Below are 26626 nucleotides of genomic sequence, written 5' to 3' on the forward strand. Positions count from 1 at the left end.
GAACTCGCGCCCCGCGGGGACCACAATTCCCGGCATTCGCGGGGCGGGGCGGCGTCGGCCTCCCGCAAGCCTGGGTCCCGGCTGGCACTTCTGAAGGACTTCAGGTACCGACGTGCCCCGCGTCCTGCTGTCCGCCTGCTCGCATCCTGGGCGCCGCCTCTGAGTAGGACGGGCAAGGAGGCAGCCGAGGCGGAGCTGATGGCTGCGCTGAGGGCGGGGCGGGGTGCGAGCTGGAGCCTCTGGGGATGGCGGGCTTTGGGGGGGATTCGCTGGGGAAAGGGACCCCTGTTGACCCCTGACCTCCGGGCCCTGGTGACGTCAGCAACTCCTGACCCTCCGGCCCGTGTGATTTATGGGACCCCCAGTCTTCGGGCCCGGTTGTCTGTGGGGGTCCCTGAACCTCGGGCACGTCTGACGTCTGGAACCCCGGATCCCCGGTCACGACTGTCTACGCGGACCCCAGATCCCCGGACCCGGGAGGCCTCGGGGACCCCTGGAGCCCGTCCGCGCGTGTGGCTGGCAGTGGCACTGGGCGCTGGGGGAGCAGTGCTGTTGCTGTTGTGGGGCGGGGGTCGGGATCCCCCGGCTGTTCTCGCCGCGGTCCCTGGCCCGCCGCCCACCTCTCCCCGGAGCCAGTACAACTTCATCGCTGACGTGGTGGAGAAGACTGCACCTGCTGTGGTCTATATCGAGATCCTGGACCGGTAATGTTGGGCAAGGCCGGAAGGCACCGAAACCACAGGCCGGAGGGCGGGCGAGCAGGAGGGGTCAGAGCCTCCTCGTTTCTGTGTTTTCCCCTCATCCCAGGCACCCTTTCTCGGGCCGCGAAGTACCTATATCAAACGGCTCAGGATTCGTGGTGGCTGCCGACGGGCTTATTGTTACCAACGCCCATGTGGTGGCTGATCGGCGCCGAGTCCGTGTGAGGCTACCTAGCGGCGACACATATGAAGCCGTGGTCACAGCTGTGGATCCCGTGGCAGACATCGCCACGCTGAGGATTCAGACCAAGGTTAGTCGGGGTAGGACAGGTGTGGTTGGAGCTGTTTATTTGCTCTCATCTCCAGATGACAGGTCTCTTGTACCCATTCTTCCTTAGGAGCCTCTCCCCACACTGCCCCTGGGACGCTCAGCCGATGTCCGTCAAGGGGAGTTTGTTGTTGCCATGGGAAGTCCCTTTGCACTGCAGAACACGATCACATCTGGCATTGTCAGCTCTGCCCAGCGTCCAGCCAGAGACCTGGGACTCCCCCAAACCAATGTGGAATACATTCAAACTGATGCAGCTATTGATGTGCGTCCTGATATGAGAAAAATGACAAACTAGGTTGGGGGAGGGAGGCTGTGTGGTACATCAGGCATCAACTAGATATATGGTTGATGAACCTGTAAACAGAGGTTGAGCTGCAAAAATGTGACCTCTCATTCATGGGCTGGAAAGGAGAGAATTTGGAGAAAGTGCCTACATCCTGGTTATGCCCCACACTTAGAATCTCCAGATCTCTTCCTTGTTTTTTCCTTGTGCTGCAGTTTGGAAATTCTGGAGGTCCCCTGGTTAACCTGGTGAGTGGGACATCCTTCGTTCCAAGAATCCCTGCCCCAGGTCAGTGTGGGAAGGGTGGGTTTTCCCTAATTCAAGGCTGTTTGGTCAAGTTTCTGAGCAGTCTCTTGGCTGTCTCCCAGTGTCCAACTAGATTTCCCCAACACTGCCTACTACTCTTGTTCAAGTGCCCCCAGCCCCTACTATCTGTTTGGGTTAGGGAACAGGGGGCTGTGTCCCTGCAGGATGGGGAGGTGATTGGAGTGAACACCATGAAGGTCACAGCTGGAATCTCCTTTGCCATCCCTTCTGATCGTCTTCGAGAGTTTCTGCATCGTGGGGAAAAGAAGAGTGAGCCAGGCTTAGGGGGGAAGGGGCTCCTTTAAAATGGTGGGTGGGTCATAGGGGAGGGGCATTCATTGGAACTTGCTGGAGAGGCATCTACTGGGAGGAGAGGGAAGGGTGTAGCTGGAGGCGGGGGGCTCATTTGTTCTTCTATCACAGGTTCCTGGTTTGGAATCAGTGGGTCCCAGCGCCGCTACATTGGGGTGATGATGCTGACTCTGACTCCCAGGTATAAACTTTAGGGATAGTGACATGTAAGTAGTGACACCAGCGTAATCAGAGGTGGATAACTGGCACCTCTATTGAGCTTTGTTCTCATTTGTCTTTATCTAAGATGAGCTGCCTTGCACTTGGAGCTATCACAAGAGCTGTCCCCTTTCATCATCTTGACTTTCTAACCCCACTCCATTTTGCACACCTGTCACCAGATTGATTTCATCCTGTTAATGCTTTGATTTAAAGCATTCAATCCATTAAAGGACATTTAAGGGCCATTTTTCCATCTGTCTCTAAATTAACCTTCCAGACATGGCTTCTATTCTTACATGAATACTCTGTGCCAGCCAACCTGATTTCCTACTCTCATGTTTTTATTTATGGTGCTCGTTTTATATAGTTAATATCAGACCCACCCTTCTAGGCTTAGCTTAAGTTCTACTCCTTCCTTAAAGCTTCTCTTAGGATTCTAGAAAGACATTAGTGTTATTGATTTAACACTGTGTGTCATTTGGAATTAGATATTTTTTATATATAACCCACTTAATGGCTAGAAAGCAGAAAGTGAACTGTCTTTTATCTGTAGTGCCTTGTACCTGTCCTGTCCAAACATTTGTCAGTGCTCAAGGGTCAAGATGGGAAGAGTGCTTGGGTGTGGCTAAGAGGGTGTTCTGTGTCCTTTCAGCATCCTTGCTGAACTACAGCTTCGAGAACCAAGCTTTCCTGATGTTCAGCATGGTGTACTAATCCATAAAGTCATCCTGGGCTCCCCGGCACATCGGTGAGGGAGAGACTGTACTGGGAGGTGGGGATGGGTGAGGTTTGCATGTGTCCTTGAACTGGGCTGTCTACTCCTTCCTCTCTCTGTACGTCATTTTCCACAGGGCTGGTCTACGGCCTGGTGATGTGATCTTGGCCATTGGGGAACAGCTGGTACAAAATGCTGAAGATGTTTATGAAGCTGTTCGAACCCAATCCCAGTTGGCAGTGCAGATCCGGCGGGGACCCGAAACACTGACCTTATATGTGACCCCTGAGGTCACAGAATGAATGGATCAGCAAGAGTATGAGGCTCCTGCTCTGATTTCCTCCTTGCCTTCCTAGCCTAGGCTCTGAGGGTACCTGGGCAGAGGATTTAATGAACCAATTGGGGGCAGGTCCCTCCAACCACCAGCACCAATCCCTGGGCTCTGAAGAATCGCAACAACATTTTTTATATAAAATAAAATTATACCTAGCAACATGTTATAGTCAGAAATGGGGGTGGGGGCTGGATCATTTCCCCCACAAAAAGGCTAGAGGTAAAGCTGTATCCCCCTCAACTTAGGAGAGACACTGGAGCTGACCACCCTGACCTCCCTATTCAAGAAAATGAGCCGCTGCCACCTGTTGTTCTGGGCAGTTAGGTGCTGTTCTTTGTGGTGTGCTCTGCTCGGTGCTGGGCCTGGGAGCAAAGATTCCCCATGCTTGGCCACACATACTGATAGCTGGCCTGGGAAGGATCATTACTTCTGCTTGACATTCATAGTGCACAGTTGGATGAGTGTGGTAGGTCTATTGACATCAGGGGTTCCTCGGTAAGCTCCTGAGGTAATGGCAGCCTCAGACCCCTGCCATTAGGGGCCAGTGGTGGTTTGCAGAGGAGGTTGGTGGCACTTTAGACGATCTGGTTGCTGGTCTGGCCAGGATAGCGCTCGAACTTCCTGTTAGCCTCTTCACTGAAGGCATCACCTGCAGGGTAGACAGGCAGTTTGGGAGACATCTTGCACAGAGGCAGGAGATGAACCCATTGTGGGGAAGGGTGAGTAGAAGTGAAGAGACTGAGAGATCCAGAGGTGGATGGAAAGACACAGAAACAACTTAGAGAAAAGAGAATGTAGGGGCCAGCTTGTGGCTCACTTGGGATAGTACGGTGCTGATAACACTAAGGCCATGGGTTCGGATCCCTATGTAGGGATGGCCGGTTAGCTCACTTGGGAGAGTGTGGTGCTGACAACACCAAATCGAGGGTTAAATTAAGATCCCCTTACCGGTCATCTTAAAAAAAAAAAAAAAAAAAAAGAATGTAAGCCTTTTCCTCCCATCCCCTGATTTTCCTGGGTTGCTCTTCATTAAATACCAATGTGGCAGTTGTGCACCCAGATGCGATGTCCATCGTATTTGCAGTTACATCTCATTGCGTTGTTGGTGAAGTCACTCTCTGCTACTTCAAAATTTGGGTTGATGACCACCTGAGTGAGAGAAAAGGCCACTTAACCCAGCTTCAATCCTCAACCAAAGGTGTCTTTTTAGTACTCTTCCCACTTGCCATCTGGAAGCCCCAGACTCCTGATACCTGGAGAATATAGTTTCCTGGCTTCACATCTGTGATGTCAATCCACTGGCAGTCGATGTCATGCCTATAGAGATCCCAGCAACCCACAGTGATGCCTTGCTCTCCAAAGTTGGCACACTCATACCTCTTGGAGACATCTGAAGGGATTGGCATGTGTCAGAGTAAGGAAAGGCTGTGCGGTGGAGATGCTGAAGTCTACTCTAGGCCCCAACTCACCCTCCTGACACTCAGTGTCTTCTAGACAGAAACTAGCTTTGTGGCCCTCAGCCACCTTGGTGCCGTTGGGGGTCAGGATATCGTAGTGAGTGAAGATGTCCATACTGTGGTAATGCCTGTGGGGACAAGGGAACTCCTGTTTCCTTCCCTGCCCCAGCAGGCTTGCCCCATGCCCTGTGGCTTTGCCCTTCTACTTGACCCCCTACCCTCTCACCCATGGCACTCGTGCCACACCCAGGAGTGGCGCCCAGCCTTGGGTCTGAAGTCTGCTCGTCCCAGGTTGTGGATCTGGGAGGAGAATCGGAGCAGGCGCCGGTGACCATAAGGCCAGTTGGCTGAGCGGGCTGAGCTGGCCAGGCAGTTCTCTTCTGCGGCACAGTACAACATGTGCAGGGGCCGGTCCTCGATGTAGGCGGTCTCCTGCACCAATGCTGAGTGCAGCAGCAGATCTGATGCGGCTATGTGAGAAAGGAAGGAGAGTGTCAGAAGTCACTCCTGAGGGGCAAGGACAGACGGGGGTGCTTCCATCCCTCCCCAGAGTGTGTGAGACTGGTTTTTTCTAAGGAAGGAGTACCCCTTCAGATTACAGCCCCCTCTTTCCCTACGAAGGGGTGGCCCAGAGCCTCCCTTCCCTGGCTCGCATCACCCTACTCTTCACTCACTCTCAGAACAGATGACTCCAGCAGTGAAGCGGGTCCCTGTCCTCTTGCAGGTGATGTGGGTGCTGTGATGGGCACATTGGTCCAAGGACAGCTCAGTCCCTGTGCAGTGCACTCCACTCATCACCACCTCTGTTATATTCCCTGAGTCCCAGTACCAGGTCTCCTGGGGACATATGTTAGTGTTTTTGTGAGGCTCCAGGATCCAGCCTCCTGGCCCAACGGACTCATTTCCACAGTCCTTGACCCAAAACACAGGCTACGGAAACAAGGGCTTTGGCTCCCCTCACCTCCCTCCCACTCACCTGCAGGCCGTGGTTGGCATAGCCCAGACCGAGTTGCCTACAGGCCACCATAGCCTCGAGTGTCCCCCAGTCATCCCCACAGATGAGGCCCCAGCGAAGGGGCCCAGGTCCACCTATTTGCACCTCAACTCGCCCCTCATGTCGGCTGCGGCCCCCACTGAGTCGGATCTGTAGTGACAGAAGGGAAGCGCCAGTGGAAGCTTTCAGGGTGGGTGATGGGAGTCTGAACAGTGAGTGATTCAGAGGCACAGGAAAAGCTAGCAAGTGGTGGGGTCATATGGAAGCTGCAGGATGGCACGGGCCTGGGGCAGTAGGCTGGGGGCCACCAGACTGCAGATTAGAGGCCAGGCCTGGCTAGGATGAGAGATGGAGAACTGAACCAAGGTGGAAACTATGACTGACCTTGGTCTCCATCCCAGTGTAGGGTAAGTTGCATCGGACCCCAGCATCCTGGCTATGGGAGCAGTCCTCAGCTGTGATGTTCTTGTGGGGGCACTTCCAGAGGGAGGGCTCCTGTCCAGAGCATCGGACTTCACTCAAGTGGATGGCTCCCATGCCTAGGGACAGAAGCCAAAGTTCAGAATGTTGTAATTAGACCTTCATTGTCTGCCCAGGGGACTCCTAACCATCCAAAGAATGCACCCCCCAGCAGTATGTACCTCCTCCTTCCCTCTCCCTCCCACTTCCATGCCCCCTCACCCTGCCCCATGCGGGCACCACTCAGAGCCTCTCGAGCACTCCCGAAGCCCAGCTCCCGACACACCACACTGGCAGCCTGCAGGTCCCACTTGCGGTCACAGACTGTGCCCCACGTGCCAGCCTTCAGGACTTCTACCCGGCCCTCTCCAAGGTGGGCCCCACCCTTAAGACGCACACGGGCCTATAGAAGAGAGAGACCAGCAGCAGTGAATGGAAACAGAATGGAAAAGGCTAAGTAGACCTGGGAGATGAATGAGATTATGGTGGGAGGGAGTGGGTGGAATCAGGTCTCTGTCCCACCCCCTGGAAGGTTCCTTTCTGTCCTCAGAGGTCAGGGCTGTGCTTAGTTGGGGTGGCCAGGCTAGGGGGTTCTCTACCTGGAGTGGGAAAGGTTATAGTCACTGTCTCACACACCTCCCCCTGAGGCTTCGATTGCTGCTGCTTCTTCTGGCCACTGGACGCCGTGTAGAGAGGGCCTGGCACACAGCTCACCACCGCAGGGCCCCCCCCAGGGCACCTGGCGGTGTCATTGGCACGATAGAACTCCAGGGAACAGAGGGAGAGGTGGGCCTCCGTGCCCACGCACGCCACCCCATGCAGACCAAAGGAGTGTTGCTGCCTCTGGGCCAGCAGCCTGGGGGGACAGGAGTGAGGTGCAGTAGGGTAAAACAATGCTCCTGCCTCTTTGCTCCACAACCCTCCTCCCACTCCATGCCTCCACCATTCCCGCAGCCGTTCATGACCACTTTATCTCCTCTTCTTCCCCCTTCTATGTTTCTCTTGGGAGAGATAAAGGGAGTACTAAGTTTCTAGGCTGAAAAATCCTTGACTATCCAGACAGGAGGGTCCTTGGGGACCTTCTATAGCAAAAGAACCATAAGGGAAGAATGGCTAGTCTTGACTTGAATGACAGCAACTTGGTTCCAGGTGGTTTCAGGCTGCTGGCTCTAAGGGAGGCTGAGGCTAAAGCTGCCGTGTGAATAGAATGGAAAGCCAGGATACCCAGATGGAAGAGATGGTCAGGAGGGAGTGACTGACACAGAAAGGAAGCCTGGATAGCCAGGGTGAGCAGATCCTTCTATTATGCTGAGACTGAAATAACTGAATGAGTCACAATGCAGAGGATTAAGGACGTCTTGGATCTAAATGGCTTCTCAGAGGCCAAAGGGGCTTCCAGGCCAGAGACTCTGTACAACAGAGTATAATGGGCAGTTACAAGAAAAACAGATGAGATGGTGGGCATAGGAAGGACTGGCACTGGCATATGCAACAATGAAGATGTATAAATGGAGGACAGATGAAAGTTGGAAGGACCACTTGACTAGAGAAGGAAGGCAGATGTGAAAAACAAAATGACAAAGACATTCCAGGACCTGAGCTGAAGCTATATGTCTTAATGAGATAGTCCGTGCTTCTGCAATTTAAACATAACAATATCCCACAGCCATCTGAGCAGGAAAATGGGGCTAAACTAGAGATGTTAAAGCCTGGAAACACTGCAGAGAGATGCTTCAGAGAATGAGGGGACTTGGTTATGGGTTTCAATGCAATGAGAGATTGCAGTGAAGCATGTGGAGAGAAGTACACTCTTCCCAGAAGAGGGGAAGGGAAAGAGATGAGGCCTGGCATTGGTGGAATGCGCCTGTGAGGCTGATTTTGTTGTGAATTATTGCAGTAATGTGCCTTATCTCTTAATGCCAGAATAAAGAAGGAATATGATGACTTGAAGCCATTGGCTAGGAAGACATGGGTAGGAGGAGAAGTTTATAAACAAAACAGACAAAAGAAGCCTGGAGACTTACAGAATACCTTTGGAAACTCAGGATAAATGGATCTTGAAGATCAAAGAGATCAGGTACTCTCCCAAAGTCACGTTTGGCTGGAAATAAAAGTCAAAGAGGCCATCACAGGAAAAAGACACCTATCTTTTAAACTCCCTCCTCCCTGTTCCCTACAACTAAGAAGATAAAAATAGCAGTGCATACTTCAATGTGGGGGTCAAGGAAGGCCAGAGTATGGCCATGTTGGGCAAAGATGACCCTAAATTAGAAGGGCACGACAAGAACACCTCCAAATTCTGAGCTCCTTTGAAGCCACTAGAAGGAGAAGCTGGGAAATTAGGGATACCAGGGGACCCCTGGGTGATCCTGGAACTTGCTGAGGAGAGAACGGGACAATAGAAAGGGATGAATTCTCTGTACCTCAGTCATTGCTGAAGAAGTTATTAGGGAGACTTTTAATGTGCAAACTGCCTTTTGAAGACAAGTTAGCTTTAATCACTGGGTTTGGAAGCCTTATATTCCCCGGAGTGTGAAAAGACCAGGAGTAAAATTATGAAACTAACTGTGTAAACTGAGCCAGAGAAGCAAGGACTGTCAATCTGACTACATCCCTGGTAAGAGTCCCAAAGAGGACCCTGGGTCTCATTCTGTCTTGGGTAAGCGGGTAGCACTTATTTTAAAAAATTAATCAAATAAAAATAGGATGGGAACACTGATTCCTTAGGCAAACTTAACCTCCTGGGAGAGAGGCAAGTATGGTGTCTGAAGGAGAAAAGTGCCAGATTATCTACTAGAACTCACTTGGGGGAAGATAAATATGCATGTGGAACAAGGGTAAAAATAAAAAATGCTCTGACAAAAATTCCCTGGAGACCAACTTAAGGGCCAGCCTTACTTAACATCTGGGTATGTGATCTGGAAGGTGATCTGTAATAGCTGCTCTTCCTCCACCTCTTGGTCAGCTCCTTAGGCAAACAGGCCTCTCTTGTACTCCTCCCTGACCACAGCCCAATTCTCCCAGCTTCATAACTCTGCTCCCTCTCCTCTCCACCCTATCTGCACTTTATTTACCTCTTGATTGGCCCCCTGCCCACTTGGGGTTTGACTTTAAGCTTGGTGATTGGTCTGCAAAAAGGAAAAAGGAGTTGGTGGAGGTAGTGCTTACGTATGTGGCCCAGGAAAGGTAGCGGGTTACTTTTCTATTTCAGGGAAGGATGCTTCATGCAGAGTGTGGAAAGGGGCAAAATGACGGACGACCAGATTTTCCACATACACCGACTGCTGAACACCACTGAACTGTATTTCGCACTCATGCTGCCCTCTGGATTCAGCAACAGTGATGGGAAATCTAGTTATGTCAATCTAAGCAGGGGAGGAGATAGGAGGAAAGGTAAAGGCAGGAGAGGGAATGGGAATGTGGGTGAACCAAGAGACGTGAGGAGTGGAAGGGCAGGGAGGAGGAATGCAGGGGGCTGAGCCTGGAGTCCAAGCTATTTGGGGGAAGTATAAAAGTGGGAGGTTTCTCCTCAACCATTTCTTCATTATTTCCTCCTATGTTCCCTGAAATCAAAGCTTGCCCATCCCCATGCCTTTCTCCCCTCCCATCCCCCCGGGGAACAGCATTTTCCAGTCACATTCCTAATCTATCAGCTTGGGTTCTGGATGGACATGGATAGGCTGCCATCATCCATCCATCCACCTCCTGGGGCCACAAGGGCGAGCAGGAGGTCCCGGGGCTCTTGCCCCATTACCTTCCAAGGGGCTTGGGGTGTCGGGCTGAGGCTTTGACTGCTCGCTTCCTCAACTTTCTGTCAGGATAAGACAACAGTAGTCAGGATCAGTGTAGAACCAAGTGGAAAAGGCTGGTGCAGCTGGGACTAAGGGCAAGATTTCTTTTCCAGTGGTTCCTGATGGCAGTATGTTATGACATCAGATACTCCCGAGGCCTTATCCTTCAGAGCTGTTTGGCTTCATAAGCACATGACCAGGTGGGCGAGCAGCAGTGAAGGCCATGGACTCAGGATAGATAGTGTCCCTATATCAGGACCCTCAGAAATGAGACTAAGGCAGATGGGGAATAAGGACTCCTGGGTCCAGATATTCCCTCCATGGGAAGGGTGTTAGGATTGTTAGGAATGCCAGACTGACCAGGCTAGAAGAACTAGCCTAGATCAGGCCTAGGGAGGCTGATTATATCCTTTTTTTTTCTTGGATGCTCCCTGCAAGAAAGGCTTCTGGCATTGTCCAGGCCTGAGGCCACTGAACCAGGACCAAGGACCAAGGCTAGATATCCAAGGATGTTAACTTGGTTTAACTGGGGAGCACGAGGCTGGGTTGCTTAGGATGACAACATTCTTCCTGCTCAAGTCCAATTCCACATGCTTCGGTCATTCATAAACTGAGCTCATCTCCCAAACTTACTTCCAGGGAAATAAATCTTATTTCTTTTTAATTGGCCTAAATAGCTGACTTATGTCATTCTTTAAGAGGCTTCCTTAAGTCTAATATCTTAACAGAAATAGAAACTAGGTCTGTTTGTCCTCTCATTCTCCCTTTAACTTCAGCCCCTCTTTGTCCTATTCAACTATGTATATATAAATGCAGGTCTTGTCTTTCTTTCCCATAAATGTATGGAATGCCCTGTTACCATCTTAGTTGTCCTTTCTTTGAACATGTTTCTGCTCTGCTGTTTCTCCTGAGGAGTCATATTTCAATATTCTATACTGTGTAATGATGCACTAGGATTTTAGTATATATATATTTTGAATAGGTCAGAAGCTGTTTGGTATTCCCATCCCAGCTTCTTCCTGAGGGGGTACTTAGTTGGTCTATCTGTCAAAACATCCAGTAGGTCCAGTATTCCTAGTAATAGGAATTCCTCATGTCCCTTTCCTGAGACATTACTAAGAATTTAGAATCTTTCGTCTTATGAATATGGTACAAATTTTTGTCTCCAAATGTCTTTTTCTCAAACATGTCTAAAGTGTTTAAAATGAAACACACTAGGCAATTTCTCTAACCAATCAACTCAAAAAGATCATCTTGATCTCTGGAGCAGTACTCAGAAAAACTTAGTATTATCTGGAAATCCAGAAGTACCTCTTCTCTAAGTATTATTTGTATACTGTATATACATATATTAATACTATAATTATATATAGTATAAGGTATAATATAAGATATATTAAGGACCTTGTCCTTATTTAGGACCAGCACTGATATTTGTCTTGACTTACATTACTTCATTCACAGACGTGCTTGTTTCCCCCTATCATTTGTTCCTTCCTTTAACCATCACACACAAAATCCATCAGACATAAATACCTATATCTGCACATCCTCTTACTCCTTCCAGCTGTCTCTCTTCTCCAAGGCCATTCTCTCAAATATTACAATCCTCTCTCTTGCACCAACTTCCCCTTCTCAACTGGATCCTTCAAATCTCTCCTATACACACAAACACACACACCCTCCACCCCACATCTCTCCTCTTAGCAGAAAATTTTTTCAAGAGTTGTCAATACTCACCATCTCTATATCCTCTCTTCTCACTCATTCCTTAATCCCCTCTCTCTAGTTTTCCATACCCATCACTCTGCAAACTTCTTTATTGTTAAATCTGGTAGACTTTTTTGGTCTTCATCTTTTTGACCTCTCTGCAGCATCTGTCTGTGCCGTCCTCTTGCTCCTTCCTAGGCTGCCATAACACCACAATAGCCTGGTTTTACTCTTAATTGGTTGCACTTTCTTGGTCTTCTTTGCAGGCTCCTCCTCTCCCTATTCATATAAATTTCTGGAGCTCTGTCTTAGGCATTCTCTCTTCTCATGCCATATATGGTCCTCTCTATACATGGTGTCATTCACACACAACCTTGTATATTCCATTGCCTTCTGATTTTTTTATGCAGATACCTTAAAGTTATCTAAAATGTAACATAGGTCCAAAAAATAAACATAATTCTCTCAGCAAAACCCACTCCAGAAACCTAGTAGTCAATCTTGACTTCTCCCTTCCTTGGTTCCCAAAGTCAATCAGTAACCAAGTCCTGTCAATTTTACTTCCTAAATATCTCCCAATCCATTCAGTCTTGATCCACTTCAAACCATTCTCAGAAATGCAGTCAAACTGATCTTTTGGAGCTACAAAGGTGATCATGTCATCTCACAGCCCTCCTCAATGGCTTCCCATTACTTTTATCATAAAGACCTGAATCCTTAACATGGGCTATAAGGTCTTCTATAATGTGGTGTCTAATTACCTCTCTCATCATTTATTCATCTTTGTAATCTCACACCTTGTACACTGCTTGGCAAATAGTAGGAGTACAATAAATATCTGTCAAACTAAAATGAACTACAACAGTGACTTCTTAGACAGCACTGAAGCTCTTAGAGCCTCAGTTTCATTACCTGTAAAAGAGCATCTGTACATTCTTTTCCTCTTCTAAAATTATACAACTTTCACATGTTCTAGGGTAGAACTACCAAAACAAGTTTAAAAATGATAAATTCATCAGGTTCTGATTTTCTCATTCCCTAAATCTTACTTTCTCTAAAAGTTAGCAGATCCACTTTTATGTCTAAGGAGGGTAGAGTTGTTTATAACTATCTTTCTTATCTTTCATAATTGTATTACCTATGTGATTGCTCCCTCTATCTGACTTGATCTGTGAAACAAGATCTATCACAGAATTTCCCAGGACTCCTGTAATCTCTTTCCCCACTAAGAATGATCTTTGTGCTTTTAGTATATCTCTTCCCCAGCCTTCACATCCCAGACTCTATGAGATTCTAATATGTACAGCAAATATTCCTGATCTCTGAAACTTACTTCAGGCTGTGCATACCTAGTGACAATTCCTGGGTCTCAGACTTCCCAAGGATGACCCACCTCGAAAGCTAGTTCATATTATCTTGAAACCCAGAAATACCAGATGGTACCATTCTTCTCTCAGGCAGCTTCAGAATCATTTTAGGCATCTCTTCTCTCATTTTCTATATCAGTCATCCTACATCTATCTATTCATTCCCTTCCATCTTTGTTGTCACTCTCCTCATAAGCTTCATTTTTATAACAAACTCCTAACTAGTTTTACTGCATCTGAAATCTCCTCTCTCCATTTCCTACTATCAGGCAAACTTTTAAAAACACTGGCTTCATTTTATCACTGCCCACACAAATACCTTTATTTTTAATTTTTCTATAAGACAAACGTTAAATCCTCCTATTTGGCATTGGAAATATTCCATTTCCTGGCTTCTCTTTACTCATTCAGATCTTTCTTCCACTATTTCTCAGTATAAACCTTTTACTCTTATTTACTTACTGTCTTCTAAATATATCCAGCTCATTATCATTTCTGTTGGGAGCAACAATGACTTCCATATTGCTAAATCCAGGGTTCATTTCTCAGTTCTCATGTTTTTAGAGCTATTGGCACCACTGACTCAGTTGACCACTCTCTCCTGCTTGAATCACTTTACTTGGCTCCAGACCCACACACTCTCTTGGTGTTCTTTCTACCTCGTAGGTCCAAAACTAAGTTCCTAACCTCCACCCCCAGTCTTCCTTATGAGATGAGTCCAATTCCGTCCTTAGCTGAGGTAAAAAATAAAAAACCTTGGAATGATCCTTAACTCTTTTTCTTACACCACGCTTTGTCAAATCCTGTTGGTTCTACCTTCAACTATATACAGAATTTGATCATTTTTCTCCACTTTTACTGGTCACCATTACCTTACACTTTGTTTACTTGACTTTCAGGAGACAATAGCCTGCTAACAAGTCATCCTACCTTTTTGGTTCTGCTGCATCCCCTATAGTCTATTCTTAACAAAGCAACCAAGGTAGCACTTTAAAAATGGAAGTTAGATGTCACACCTGTGCTCAAAACCCTGCAATGATTTCTTACCTGACAGAGAGTAGCCAAAAGCCAAAATCTGCCAGATGGCCCTATGAGATCTGGCTCCCCTTTCTTTCCCTGTCAGACCCTATATCATCTCTCTTACCATTTTCTCCTTTATTCACTCAGCTCCAGCCCCAATAGCCTCCTGAAGAATGACAAGATGCTTTCTCCCTTCCCTCACAGCACGCACAAATGCACGCACACACTCCCCTGAATCGTTTTTTTGTTTATGATCCCTCTTCCTGGAAATGCTTATCTAGATGTTTCCACAGCTTGTGCCCTCACCTCCTTTAAACCTTTTCCCAAATGATGCCTTCTCAAAGAGGCCTTCCTTGACTACTCTATTCAAAACTGCAATCCTACTCCTACTTCTCAACCCCTTCCCTGCTTTATTTTCGTCCGTTGCACTCTTTACCATTCTTACATTTTATAATTTTACTTATTTTCTGATTCTCCCTAGTCCATGAGATCAGGGATTTTTGTCTGTTTGTTCACTCTTGAACCCCTAGTGTCTACAACAGTACCTGGCACAAGGTAGGGTCTCAATAAATACTGGATGAATAAATTTCTACACCATTGTTCATGTCATCCTCTTCACTTGGAATGACTGCTGTTTAAATCCTACTAATCTGGGCCAGCCTGTGGCTCACTCAGGAGCGTGTGGTGCTGATAACACCAAGGCCATGGGTTCGGATCCCATATAGGGATGGCCAGTTGGCTCACTGGGTGAGTGTGGTGCTGACAACACCAAGCCAAGGGTTAAGATCCCCTTACTGGCCATCTTTAAAAGAAAAATAAATAAATCCTACTAATCTTTCAGAACCTGGTTTCTGGATTAGGAGAGGTAAAGAACAAGCACAGATAAAGAAATGCAGCCCCAAGATGGATGACAAAAGGAGCACAGCACCCAGCTGTTTTAGAATGGTCTGAGTCTCCAGACCAGACAAAGTACATTCCTTAGGGCTGAAAGAACTTTCAGATGTGTCTCACAGCCAAGGCAAGGAAAATTCGAGCAAGTGTGGGAAAGACTGGAGACTGGATGATGTATTGACTTTCAAAAAAAAAAAAAAAAGAAGAAGAAAAGAAAAAGGATTCTTCAATCTACAGATAAGTGGTATTCTAGAATAAGTTTTTAAATACAAAATTTAGGAAAAACATATGGAGATCTTTAGATACCTAATAGGATTTCAATAAAAGTAAGCTCAAACCACTATGATTTCTTTTTTTTGACAGGATTACTAAATTGGAAGGCTGGAAAACGGCTGTGAACACAGTGTATCTGGGTTTTAGCAAAGACTAACAAAATCTCCCATGATTTCATTATAGATAAAACAGTGAAACGCTGGTTACATCATTGTGGTGTTCTGTTTCTTCTCAGTTGGTTGAAAAACATATCTTAGAACTGATGATTAGAGGCTTGATGTAAGTCTAGAGGAAAGTCTTCATGAAGAGTTAGGCTTTGGTTTTAAACATTTCAACAACGATTTCTACAGTCATTCTGATGAAGCCAGAAGGCAGAGCTATCATGTCCATCCACCAGAGGAGGCTGGAGGGATGACAGATGGAAAATCCTGTCAAGACTCGAGATAATCTCATGGGATCATTATGGCTTTTTAATGGCTTTTAAATGATGTTTCAAAACAAATTTAATAGGGTAAACTCATCATATATTTAGGATTGAAAAGGCTGCTCTATCAGTGTTAAGGATAAAGGGAGTCCTGAATTGGTTTTAGGTGATTACAAGTCAATCTGAGTAGTGAGATGCTGCCTCAACAGAAAGGCAACGCAAACGCGAGGCCTGCTTTAACCAAAGTTGAGCATTTCTACTGCACCCCGCTCCGATCGGCCCACGACTTGTACCCAGTGGAAAGTCATCTAGATGACAAGAGGCCTTTCAGCAAAAGAGGCTTTTGCTGATCTAAAGAAGAGCTGAAGAAAATGAGCACTTTTGCCCTACAAAATAGAAGATTACAGAGGGACAGCGTGAAGATTTCCGAATACGTGCATGGTTCCCAAAGGCTGTTTTTCAAAATGACCAAACGAGATACTCCAGGGAAGGGAGACGCTGTCGGCACAGAACGGTTCGCCAGGGTGATTCGCTGCCCCGGTAGCCGGCGCGCACACAGGGCTGGAGGGCGGCGGGAGAGGTCGCGCGCCGCGGACACAGGCTCTTCTGGCAAACGTCCCAGGAGTCCGGCGGGCTCGCGCGCTCACAGACTCGCCTCTCGGGCGGCCCGGTGTCCCCCGGCGCCCTCCGGGATCTGCCCGGTGGCGGGGACCCGCCGGCCCGGCACGGTCCCTCAGACCGCGGGCGCCCAGCCCCACGGTGGACACACGCAGGCGCCGCCTCCGAGAGGCCGGCCGCGCCCTCACCGGCCTCGGAACTCACGGCCCCGCGAGCCCTGGGCGTGGCCTCGCGAGACCCTGCGCGCCCGAGGCCGGAGTCTGCCCGGCGACCCGAGGCATCACCGCCGCGCCGCCCTTCATGGTCCCACAAGATCTCCCCGTTCTCCAGCTTCGCAACGGCCTCCGTATTTTCCCACTGTTCAAGGCCCCCGGGTTTCCCGGCGCCCCGACCCGCTCAAAGGTCTCTCCACACCGTTCCTCAACGAGCGCCCCCCCCACCCGGCCCGCTCCATCCGGGGCCCACAGCCCCTCACCTGTAGAAGGCCGCGTTGACCCTCTTTTCGCTAGGGAAGCCCAGCGTCCCGCAGACCACGTGGCTGTTGTGGGCGCTCCAGCCTTTGTCACACACTTGCGACCAGCCGTCAGGAAGTCTGACTTCAACCAGTCCCTCAGTAACGGGCAGGGGTCGCCTGCCCCACCCAACAGCTGGTCGAAGTCGCACCTCCTCCACCTGCAGGTGATGCTCTACCTGGGATGGGACCACAAGCAGGAGAAAGAATCCCAGTAGCACCTTTCCCGTGTCCTGCCACCTCTGAGGAACTCTGATCGAGTGTGCTTGCTGCAAACCCATGGCGGGAGGGTCTGAGACAGGGCTGAAAAAGACGCTGTGCCTGCTCTCAGTCTGGGGTATGCAGACTCCCCCGGAACCCCACAGGGAGGGATATCCTGTGCTCTGAGAAATGATTAGGGGTGCTGAGGGATCTGAGGAAGGGGTACCGGACTCTGCCTGGAGCAGGAGGGAGCACTTTACAGAGGAAGTGGCTCTAAAGGAGGAGGAGAAAGAAGAAGGGAGAAGTTCCAGGGGGCAGGAACATGCAGGGGAGAGAGAGCACAGGATCTTCCCCTCCACTCCCCCACCCCCAAGTGACCAGGGATGAAGTTGGAGAGGCTCATGCCAGGGTTAGTAACTTGAATGCTGGTACAGGGTTTTACAGCTCTATTATTTGCCTCCCCCTGCCCCTTCCAAGCATCTCTTGAATCCAAATTATCACATGGGGTAATATGGGATCCCCTACCTTCTAATATCTCCTCTAACCTCTAACCACATATAACCACTCCACAGCCCTGTCAGGCCATCGTGTGTGTGTGTGTGTGTGTGTGTGTGTGTGTGTGTGTGTGTGTGTCTCTGAACTGCCAACTTCGATGACATTGGGGGGTGTGTGTGTGTGTGTGTGTGTGTCTGTCTGTCTCTCTCTCTGAACTGCCAACCTCGATGACATTGGAGTCCAAGAAGCCGGGGAGGCGCTGATCCTTGCAGATGACCCCAGCGTCCTCATCGTGGGTACAGTCACTGTTTCCCCAGCCCCGGGAGGCACATTCAGTCACACTCCGCTCAGTCCCACTGCAGCTCAGGTTGTCCAGCCAGATGCGGCCTGTGGAAGGGGAGATGAGGGGACAGAGAAGGTTGGGGAGGTAGGATGAGGCAATGATGGGGATACTGGGGAGAGTGAGCATAATAGCCTCACACCTGGCCATGATGATCCCATTTTTCTGGTAAAATAAGCAGTGGAGAAGGGACAGGGGACCCTGGGAGGGGAATAGGAAAGGGGCATAAGATTGGTGGAAGGTTGGTGGTGATCTGAGGATACTCAAGAATATGATAGTATGAATAAAAAAACCAAGAATCAACACTGAAGTTCTGTTCAGTCCTTACCCATTCAGTGATAGCTACGATTAATGAAGTACATATTGTGTGCCAGGCGCTCAGCCATGGTGTGTACATACATGATCATTCTTCGAACAGAGCTAAAAACGGGTTCAGAGAAGCTAAGTAACTTGCCTAAGACCACGCAGCCATGGGGGTTTAGGAGTTTGACCGGTCTGGCAATCTTGGAAATGTGGAAATCTAAGATCCTTTCACCTTACCCTTACATTCTCCCATGTGCCCATCCTGTCTGTGCTGAGATGTAGCCCCTTGTTCTTCTGTCTGCACCATATTCAATACCACTTACTTCCTCTCAGAACTGGGTCGAACCTCAAATGTCATCTGTCCCAGCAAATGTGCAGGGACCCCTCATTCATATCCTGACAGGACTTACCTGTTGGGACATCTACCTCTTGCCCTGTCAGCTATGTAACCATCAGTAAGTCCTTATGACTTTTAATGACTTTCCCCTACCAGGTCTGATTCAGTCATTTGATACCACCCAGAAAAATCCCTCAGCCACATGACTGTTCTTCCCACATTTGAAGGCAACCATCACGTAATTACCATCTAAGGCTTTTTCTTTCCATACCAAACCCTTGGTTTCTTCAGCTATTCCTCCTTGAAACTTAGCTTCTGAATCTTTCACAGCTGGGTAGCACTCCTCTGAAAGTATTTCCACTTTCTAGTGTCCCTCTTAAAATACGACATCTACAACTGACACAATATTCCAGAGACGGTCTAACCAGTGGGAACTGGGATATCAGCAGCAGGTGGCACCCACTTCTGTCCATCAATGCCACTGTGGGTTTACCATGTCAGCTCCCCTAGGCCTCCGTGAGAACTGATCTTAAGCTCCTTCAGCCCACTCTCATACTTGTCCTAGGCTTTACACTTGTCTTTAGTTAGGTCCAACTTGTTAGTTTTAGTTCTGGCCCAAAACCTGATTTTCTTTTTTTCTTTTTGTCTTTTTTCGTGACCGGCAAGGGGATCGCAACCCTTGGCATGGCGTCGCCTGCACCGCGCTCAGCCAGTGAGCGCACCGGCCAGCCCTATATAGGATCTGAACCTGCGCGGAGGGAGCGCCGCTGCGCTCCCAGCGCTGCACTCTCCCGAGTGCGCCACGCGGTTGGCCCCATAACCTGATTTTCTCAGCTGTGATCCCTTCTGCCTTTGGGACATCCAGACATCATTTACCCACTCTCAGCTTCCCAAGAAACTAAATTTATTTATTTTTATTATCATTTAAAAAATTTTGAAACCAACTGTATTTTAATTGTACAGGACTCATCTGTATCTGAACTGTCCTTGTGTATGGCTTTGTAGAATCATACTTTTGCAGCAGAAAGGAACTTAGAAATCATCTAGTCATTTTGCACACGGGGCATCTGAGACTCAGAGAAAGCACTGACTAGCCTAAGGTCACACAGCTCTGGGAAGTAACTATGTTCATTGGTTTGTCATCCATAGGTTTACTTCACACTGTTCTTGGTGTCCTTTGTCCCCGTGGCTGTGGCTGTGCCATCCTGGTGTTCCCTCTCCCTGCACTTAGGTAATACCTAATGCTATGCTCACCTGTTCCAGGGCCATATTTGGCACTGTGAGTCCAGCCTGTGGCCTCTGTGAAGCCCAGCTCCCGACAGAGGACATGGGCAGCCTGCAGCGTGAAGTCATCATCACAGATGGTGCCCCATTCACCAGCTCGCTGTATCTCCACACGGCCCTCGTAGGGCTTCCTGGGGAAGCCAGCCAGCCGGAACCGCAGCCCCTGGCTTCCGGCCATCTTTTCGGGACCCGTGGAAGGGGACGGAGATCCCAAGCAGGAGCTGCACAGCAGGCATACCAGCAGCCCCCGCAGGCTCCACTGCCAGACACTGACAGGCAGCATGGCAGGGAAGGCCTGGGTGCCTCAGAGAGAGAGAGACAGTGTGTGAGAGAAAATGAGATTTAGGGAGGCCCAGAGTCAGAGAGAGAGAGAGAGAGTCATGAAAGGAAAACAGACACTGAGTAAGACTGGAGACAGAAAGAGTCTCAGGGACAGAGAGAGAGGGAGAGAAAGAGAGAGAAAAACACTTAATAAAGGCAGAGAGACAGAGTCAAAGAGGCACAGCCTGAGAGACCCAGATGGCGGAAGGGGGTGGGGGGAGGCAGACAGACAGACAATGTTCTTCCCCCCTTTTGCAAATAACAAAGTCCTCACGATTGTTATGTCCCACTGTGTCCTTCCCTAGCTCTGCCATCATCATCTCCATTACCACCACTCACCAGTCTGAGAGACCCAGAGATCAAAAGACAGTGATTAGAGACCAAGAGTCAGAGAATGGTCAAGATAAAGGGATAGAGACTGAGCAAGAGACACGCATAGGAAGACCTAGACAGACAGGATGTAAGAGGAAGGGAGCCTGTGGGAATGAAAGGGAGAAAAACAGAGAGCGCGACAACGTTGAAGATGGATAGAAGGTAATAGGGAAAGAAGAAAGCACACAGTACTGGGGAGAGAGAGAAGCAGACAAGTGAGGAGGAGGGGGTCTGGCAAGAGCCAAGTAGCAGATGTGGGAGGGACACAGATGACCCCATTTAGCAAGACAGACGACAGACAGCTGTACTGGTTGTGGAAAGATGCAGGCAAGTGTGGGCCTAGGAGATCCTCGGATCTCAGATCCCTTGGATGGGAGTGGAGCCCAAATTCCTATCTGGGCAGATTCTTGGGCTGGGAGGGCAGACACCAAAACATGCATGGAGAACCCGCAGCACACAGGCTCTCAGATGCCCTTCGAGGTCAAGGAGCCCAGGAGGGCCAGGCCTCAAGCTAGGCTGGAGGATGGAGTGGGGTTGTCCAAGCCTCCTGCCAACACCACCATCGCTGTCACTGGGTAATTGGAATCCAGGACACTATCAGCTCCTCAGCCAAGGCCTTCTCTGTCTGGGGCTTAGAACAGCCCCTTCACAGCGAGGGTTCGCCCTGAACATGCTTCCCCCAATCCAGGAAAAAACCCATCAAGACAGTTTTGTTGTGGAGACATTTTGGCTTGGGGGGGTGTGGGCTAGGGCCTCACAGAGAAGCCCCAGTCTTAGAGCTCTCCTGGCTGCACTATTTGTAAGACCCTGCAGCTCCCACCCCCAATATCTGCCTCTTCTCTCCACTCTTCTTTTGTCTTACTCCCCTTTGACAAGACTAAAACTCTCGGTTGGCTTTCCCTCGACTCCATCCCACACCACCGCTTTTCCCTGGTCCCTCCACCATCCTCTCCACTCCGAACTTCACTTCCTCCAGCCTGGCTTGGCTGCGTGACTCTCCCTACCTTTGGCTGAGCAGGGCCTGGGAGAACAGTCCTGATCCTGAAGATCAGTCCTAGGACTTCCAAAAAAAAGTGCTCGGCCGGGGGAGATTGGACCACCCCCCCTCCCCTCTCTGCGTTCGTCCCTCCCACGTCCCTAGAGCCCTCCCACATTCCGCCTTCTCCCTCCATTCCTCCTGGGTCAGTTCCGTCCTCTTCTGCTGGTCCTCCCCTCCCCGCTAGAGCTGGCCGCTGCCGCGCCACCTCCCCCCTCCCCCGACCCTCCGGGACGAATCAATGAAGCTTTCTTTTCCCATAGGTTGGAGGCCGGGAGCTGCGGTCAGGCAGCTGGACTTGCAAGCGGCCACAGGGCGGCGGAGTGGCCCGGGCGGCGGCCCCTGTGGCGGCAGGAAGCCTTCCAGCCCCTCCTCCAAGTCCCGGGCTTGACCGAGTGTAAACAGCTCAACCGGGGCGGGGCGCGGGGCGGGCCCGGCCAGGGCGACTGAAGTCCTGAGGGCTCACTTGGCCTCTCCGCTGCCCCAGAGTGCCCCGGGCACTTTTGGGGAGATGTCACCAACTTCACACTGATATTACGTTTGGTATATGACGTCACACGCAGCTCCGAAGCCCAGGCGCCAGGGCCCTCTGGCCGAAACCGCGAAGTTTCTCTTGGCGGAGTCGTTTGTGCTTATCCCAGGGCTGTGCGTAGGAGTCCGGAGATGGTCCGTCGCCCGGCTTATCTGAGGACTGCCCCCCTTCCTTCTTGCTCCTTTCTCTCCCCCCTCAGCCCTACCGCAAGTTGTGGCCCACGGGGAATGGGCAGGGGGCGGGGCGGGAACGCCTCCGGTGAGTCCGGCCCCGCCCCTGGCCCCGCCTCCCGCCCGCTGGGCCAGGAAGCGCGGAAGAAACAGCCGGGGGCCATGGACGGAGCTGTGATGGAAGGGCCGCTCTTTTTGCAAAGTCAGCGCCTCGGGACCAAGGTAGTCGGGGGCAGGGGATGCCGAAACCCGTCAGGGCTGGAAGTGGGCGAAGGAGCCTAGAAAGAGGAAGGGGGCGGGCAGCGGGTTGCAGCGTGCCGCCGGGAGTTGGAGCCCGTGGCGTTCTTGCGAAGTTGCTTTGCTTATTCTGGAGAAGCGTCTGCAGTCGCGGGTATGCTCTCTGGTTCTGGGAAGATGGAGCAGTATCCTCATTGGGAAACTTAGCCCCTCGTCGGGAAGTCCCCGAACCCAAATCGGCCTGTGCGCGTCCCGCCTTCCCCGTCGGGGCCCGGGCCGCCAGCGCACGACCGCTCCCTCCCCAGCGGCTCTCGTTCTCTCCCCAGAGGTGGAGGAAGACCTGGGCCGTGCTCTACCCGGCTAGTCCCCATGGCGTGGCGCGGCTCGAGTTCTTTGACCACAAAGGGTCGAGCTTTGGAGGGGGCCGAAGGGGCTCTCGCCGCCTAGACTGCAAGGTGATCCGTCTGGCAGAATGTGTGAGCGTGGCCCCCGTGGCCGTGGAAAGCCCCCCTGAGCCTGGCGCCGCTGCCTTCCGCCTGGACACTGCGCAGCGCTCGCACCTGCTGGCAGCCGACGCGCCGTCCAGCGCCGCCTGGGTGCAGACGCTGTGTCGAAACGCCTTTCCGGTGAGGGGGCCAGAGCTGCAGGCGAGGGGTTGGGGTGAACAGCACTGGGCCCAAGGGGCGATGCGGGATGGGTGCAGTTACAGCGGCAGAGGAACCAGGTTACCGAGAGCCGCGTTGAGGGAATTCTAGGGTCCACGATGCTTTCTCTTTACTACAGAAAGGCACCTGGGCTCTGGCGCCTGCTGAGAACCCACCTAAGCTTTCCGCCCTGGAGATGCTGGAAAACTCGCTGTACAGCCCCACCTGGGAAGGTAGATACCTGAGAAGCCCAGGCAGGGATGGAGTGGGAAGAAGTGGCCTTGGGACAAGGTGGGTGATTAGAGGGTCCAAGGACCCATGGGGAAGTAGGAAGTCCCTGAGATGAGGTTTCGAAGTGAGTGTTTGGATGCTCTGCTCCTGAATTCTCTCGGTCCCCAATCTCTCCCTGCCCCAGTTGCCCGGCTAATTGTGTATTCCTTCCAGGATCCCAGTTCTGGGTAACCGTGCAGAGGACTGAGGCTGCCGAGCGCTGTGGACTGCATGGCTCCTACGTGCTGAGGGTAGAGGCTGAGAGGCTGACTCTCCTGACTGGGGGGGCCCAGAGTCAAATACTGGAGCCGCTCCTTTCCTGGCCCTACACTCTGTTGCGTCGCTATGGCCGGGACAAGGTGCAGGGGCTGTCAGGGAGGATTGTTGCGGGAGGCGGGATGGGGGGGAGCTTTCTGGGTTGGGCAGCTGTGGGCAGGGTGGGACAGGATAGGAAGGGAAGCTCTGCCCTTTGGGTCTCCCTTCCTTGCCTACCCTATGACCCCGCCTCCATCCCCAGGTAGTCTCTTCTTTGTAGATGTCCTAACTAGTTCAGGCCTTGTGACTCACCTCCTCTGATGGCTCCTAGTAATGTGTTTCCCTCCACAACCTCCTCAGGTCATGTTCTCTTTTGAGGCCGGCCGCCGCTGCCCCTGCGGCCCTGGAACCTTCACCTTCCAGACGGCACAAGGAAATGATATCTTTCAGGCAGTTGAGACTGCCATCCACCGGCAGAAGGCCCAGGGAAAGGCTGGACAGGGGCACGATGTTCTCAGAGCTGACTCCCATGAAGGGGAAGTGGCAGAGAGGAAGTTGGCTTCTCCTCCTGGCCCCCAGGAGCTCCAGGGCAGCCCTCCATCCCTGTATGCTGAGCCTTTAGACTCCCTGCGCATTCCTCCAGGCCCTTCCCAGGACTCCCTGTACTCAGACCCCCTGGACAGCACCACTGCTCAGGCAGGGGAGGGAGTACAGTTGAAGAAACCTCTCTATTGGGACTTGTATGAGCATGTGCAGCAGCAGTTGCTGAAGGCCAAACTGACAGACTCCAAAGAGGACCCCGTCTATGATGAACCCGAGGGCTTGGCCCCAGTCCCTCCCCGGGGCCTTTATGATCTGCCTCAGGAGCCCAAGGATGCATGGTGGTGCCAGGCTCGGGTGAAGGAGGAGGGCTATGAGCTCCCCTACAACCCTGCCACTGATGACTATGCTGTGCCACCGCCTCGGAGCACAAAGCCCCTCCCAGCTCCCAAGCCCCAGGGCCTGGCCTTCCCTGAACCTGGTTCTGCAACTAGCAGTAGCAGCAAAGGCCATAGCTCAGACACTGCCCTGTATAGCCAGGTCCAGAAGAGCATGGCCTCAGGGAGCTGGAACTGTGGGCTTTCTAGAGTAGGGAGCAACAGGACTGGGGTTAAGTCAGAAGGCTCTGCCTGAGAAGTAAGGCAAGCTGTGGTTGTTGATAGGAGGAACATAGGGAGGTGGCACTGGGTACCAAAGAAGCCTGTTACAACCATTGGGAACCAGAGGGCAGGAGGGGCCTGCATGAGACTAAGGGACCAGAGGGATCGGGGGAATCAAGGAAGGAATGCTCAATCCCAGGAAGTCTAGGAAGTGGAACAGATGACAGGGCTGAAGGATGGGTTCTTAGGAGGGTCAGCATCCCTAAGTTATCCCTTCTTCAAAGGAATGGAAGCCGCTGGACCACGTCTATGGGAAAAGGTACTTGGTCAGAGTGGGTGCAGTTTGAGGGGCCTTTTTGGAGACTGTAGGAAGATGTTGGATTATGCCAGATCCTTGTCCCTGCACTGTTCTTTGCCAGAGATATAGTTTAAACATTTTTTTATTCTCATTAAAGTCAGCCTGGGATTAAGAAGTCTATGTGTGTGAATAGACACAGAGGGGACACAGTTGCAGGGTGGGCTGGATAGGTGTGGAGGGGATGAAGGCGGAGAACCGGGAATGTGTTGGGGGCCACAGAAGGAGGAAGGGGCCCCAGGGAGGGAAGCTGATCAGTGTGGTGTTTCAGAGCTTGAATAGCTGACCTTGGCTGGACTCTAGCTCTGTGACCCTGGGTGAATTATATAACACCTGCAACCCTCAGATTCCCCTGTTGCCACCTTATAAAATAGAAAAAATAATAATGGGATCTACCTCACAGGGTTGTTTGTATGAAATGAGATAAATTTCTCAAGTGCTTAGTGTAATTTGAAGCACAGAATAAGCATTTTGTAAATGGTAGCTGTTATTATGGGGATGGAGGGACAGGAAGATGGACAGGTGTGGGGAGAGGAGGACGGCAGTAGGTCTTTTTCACACCATCCTCGCCCCTTCTCTTCCCCCTCATGTGTATGACAGCCTCCCCTCCCCCTGCATACACTTTGCATGTAGGTACCAAGCACCAAGCACTTGGCTGTTTGGAGACTAAAGGGAACTGTAGTGTGGTGGGTGCAGTGGGAAGGAATGAGGCTTGGATGTCAATTCTGCTTGTTTTTCATGAACTCTGAAAACCTCATCCTTGTTCCTGAGGCCCAGTTTCCTGCGGGTGACCTGACCCCGTCCATCTGCTTACACAGAGCTACAAGGAGAAATTCTGGGCTGGGAATGCTCCTAACAATGATGGAGGCCTTCTGGGTGTTTAACTTTCATCTGTGTTAACTGTATCGAATGATCCAAGAGAACAAGAGTTCCAACTGGAGAAGAGACAGGTTGGGGTGTGTCACTTCCTGGCCTGAGGAGTTGGGGAGGTGACGGCACTGAGGGCGGAGGAGGGAAAGGCTCTGTTTTCCAGTCACCCAGAGCACACAGAGCCTCAGGTGGATAGAAGGCAGGTGTGACCACAGACAGCCATTGTGTAAGCCTTAGCACAGATGCGGTTGTACAGGACAGCTGGGCTCTGGCACTGGTGACTTAGGGTTCAGAAGGCAAGAAGGCAGCTTCTGAGGAAGGTTTGCTGGCAGCTGGCATCTTGGGGGCTCTGCCTGGGGCTGGAGTCATAAGCAGGGGGGCCACTGTCGCTCGAACTCGGTTGGTCTGCAACTGCCCAGCCTGCAAAGAGAGCAACCAGAGCCTTCTCTGAAGACCTGACAGAGTTCCTGAGTTTCTGTCCCCTTCCCTGTCGGGCCTCCTGTCCTAACTCTTTCACAAATTCCCATCCCTGGATTGACAGCTTCAAGGCCTGGGGCAGCGATGGTAGAATCCCCTGGGCTCCAGCATCCCTAGTCCCGGTCTCCTTGTCCAGTGTCCCTCCCCTGTCAGGTTGCCCATCAGTGAACTTGTGGTGGGCTCTGCTCCCATACATCTGGTCACTGCTCCTACCTCTAGATTGACTAGTTTGGAAACATCTGTAAGTTTAGCTAAGACAAAATGGGAGTTACTGAGAAACTAGGAAAAAA

At 50.9% G+C, this 26626-nt stretch overlaps 4 protein-coding genes across 6 annotated transcripts in view; 2 read left to right on the forward strand and 2 right to left on the reverse strand.

Annotated features, from left to right (window-relative positions):
- The first annotated feature begins 198 nt into the window (after positions 1-198).
- HTRA2 (HtrA serine peptidase 2) lies at positions 199-3342 on the forward strand. The gene is made up of 8 exons (XM_063078328.1): positions 199-704; positions 808-1012; positions 1100-1294; positions 1531-1563; positions 1786-1891; positions 2045-2114; positions 2787-2882; positions 2986-3342. Exons 1-8 carry the CDS (start codon positions 199-201, stop codon positions 3149-3151), a joined length of 1377 nt encoding a protein of 458 aa, XP_062934398.1. The 3' UTR covers positions 3152-3342.
- Positions 3183-21447, reverse strand: LOXL3 (lysyl oxidase like 3). 3 transcript variants are annotated; one of them, XM_063078324.1, is made up of 13 exons: positions 19629-21447; positions 17618-17781; positions 16663-16877; positions 6730-6949; positions 6316-6496; positions 6019-6173; positions 5617-5784; positions 5315-5477; positions 4867-5110; positions 4653-4768; positions 4437-4573; positions 4221-4332; positions 3183-3832 (listed from the first exon to the last, which is right to left on the reverse strand). In XM_063078324.1, the coding sequence occupies exons 1-13, from the start codon at positions 19939-19941 to the stop codon at positions 3759-3761; spliced, it is 2262 nt and encodes a 753-aa protein (XP_062934394.1). In that variant the 5' UTR covers positions 19942-21447; the 3' UTR covers positions 3183-3758. The 3 variants fall into 3 exon arrangements, with proteins under 3 accessions (XP_062934394.1, XP_062934397.1, XP_062934395.1); XM_063078325.1 differs by lacking the exons at positions 3183-3832; positions 4221-4332 and having other exon boundaries at positions 4488-4573; positions 4887-5110; XM_063078327.1 differs by lacking the exons at positions 3183-3832; positions 4221-4332; positions 4653-4768 and having other exon boundaries at positions 4484-4573.
- Positions 21448-21833: 386 nt separating this feature from the next.
- On the forward strand, positions 21834-25046 carry DOK1 (docking protein 1). Its single transcript, XM_063078640.1, has 5 exons — positions 21834-22311; positions 22653-22952; positions 23110-23203; positions 23415-23599; positions 23856-25046. Exons 1-5 carry the CDS (start codon positions 22051-22053, stop codon positions 24666-24668), a joined length of 1653 nt encoding a protein of 550 aa, XP_062934710.1. The 5' UTR covers positions 21834-22050; the 3' UTR covers positions 24669-25046.
- A 1095-nt stretch (positions 25047-26141) lies between these two features.
- M1AP (meiosis 1 associated protein) overlaps positions 26142-26626 on the reverse strand; it is an 85810-nt gene continuing 85325 nt past the window's right edge. Inside the window, exon 10 of the mRNA XM_063077789.1 lies at positions 26142-26279. Within this exon, the coding sequence (XP_062933859.1) occupies positions 26142-26279 (138 nt within the window). The remainder of the gene's footprint in view (positions 26280-26626) is intronic.

This window comes from Cynocephalus volans, chromosome 14, assembly GCF_027409185.1.
Source record: "Cynocephalus volans isolate mCynVol1 chromosome 14, mCynVol1.pri, whole genome shotgun sequence".
In the NCBI taxonomy this organism is placed as follows: Eukaryota; Metazoa; Chordata; class Mammalia; order Dermoptera; family Cynocephalidae; genus Cynocephalus; species Cynocephalus volans.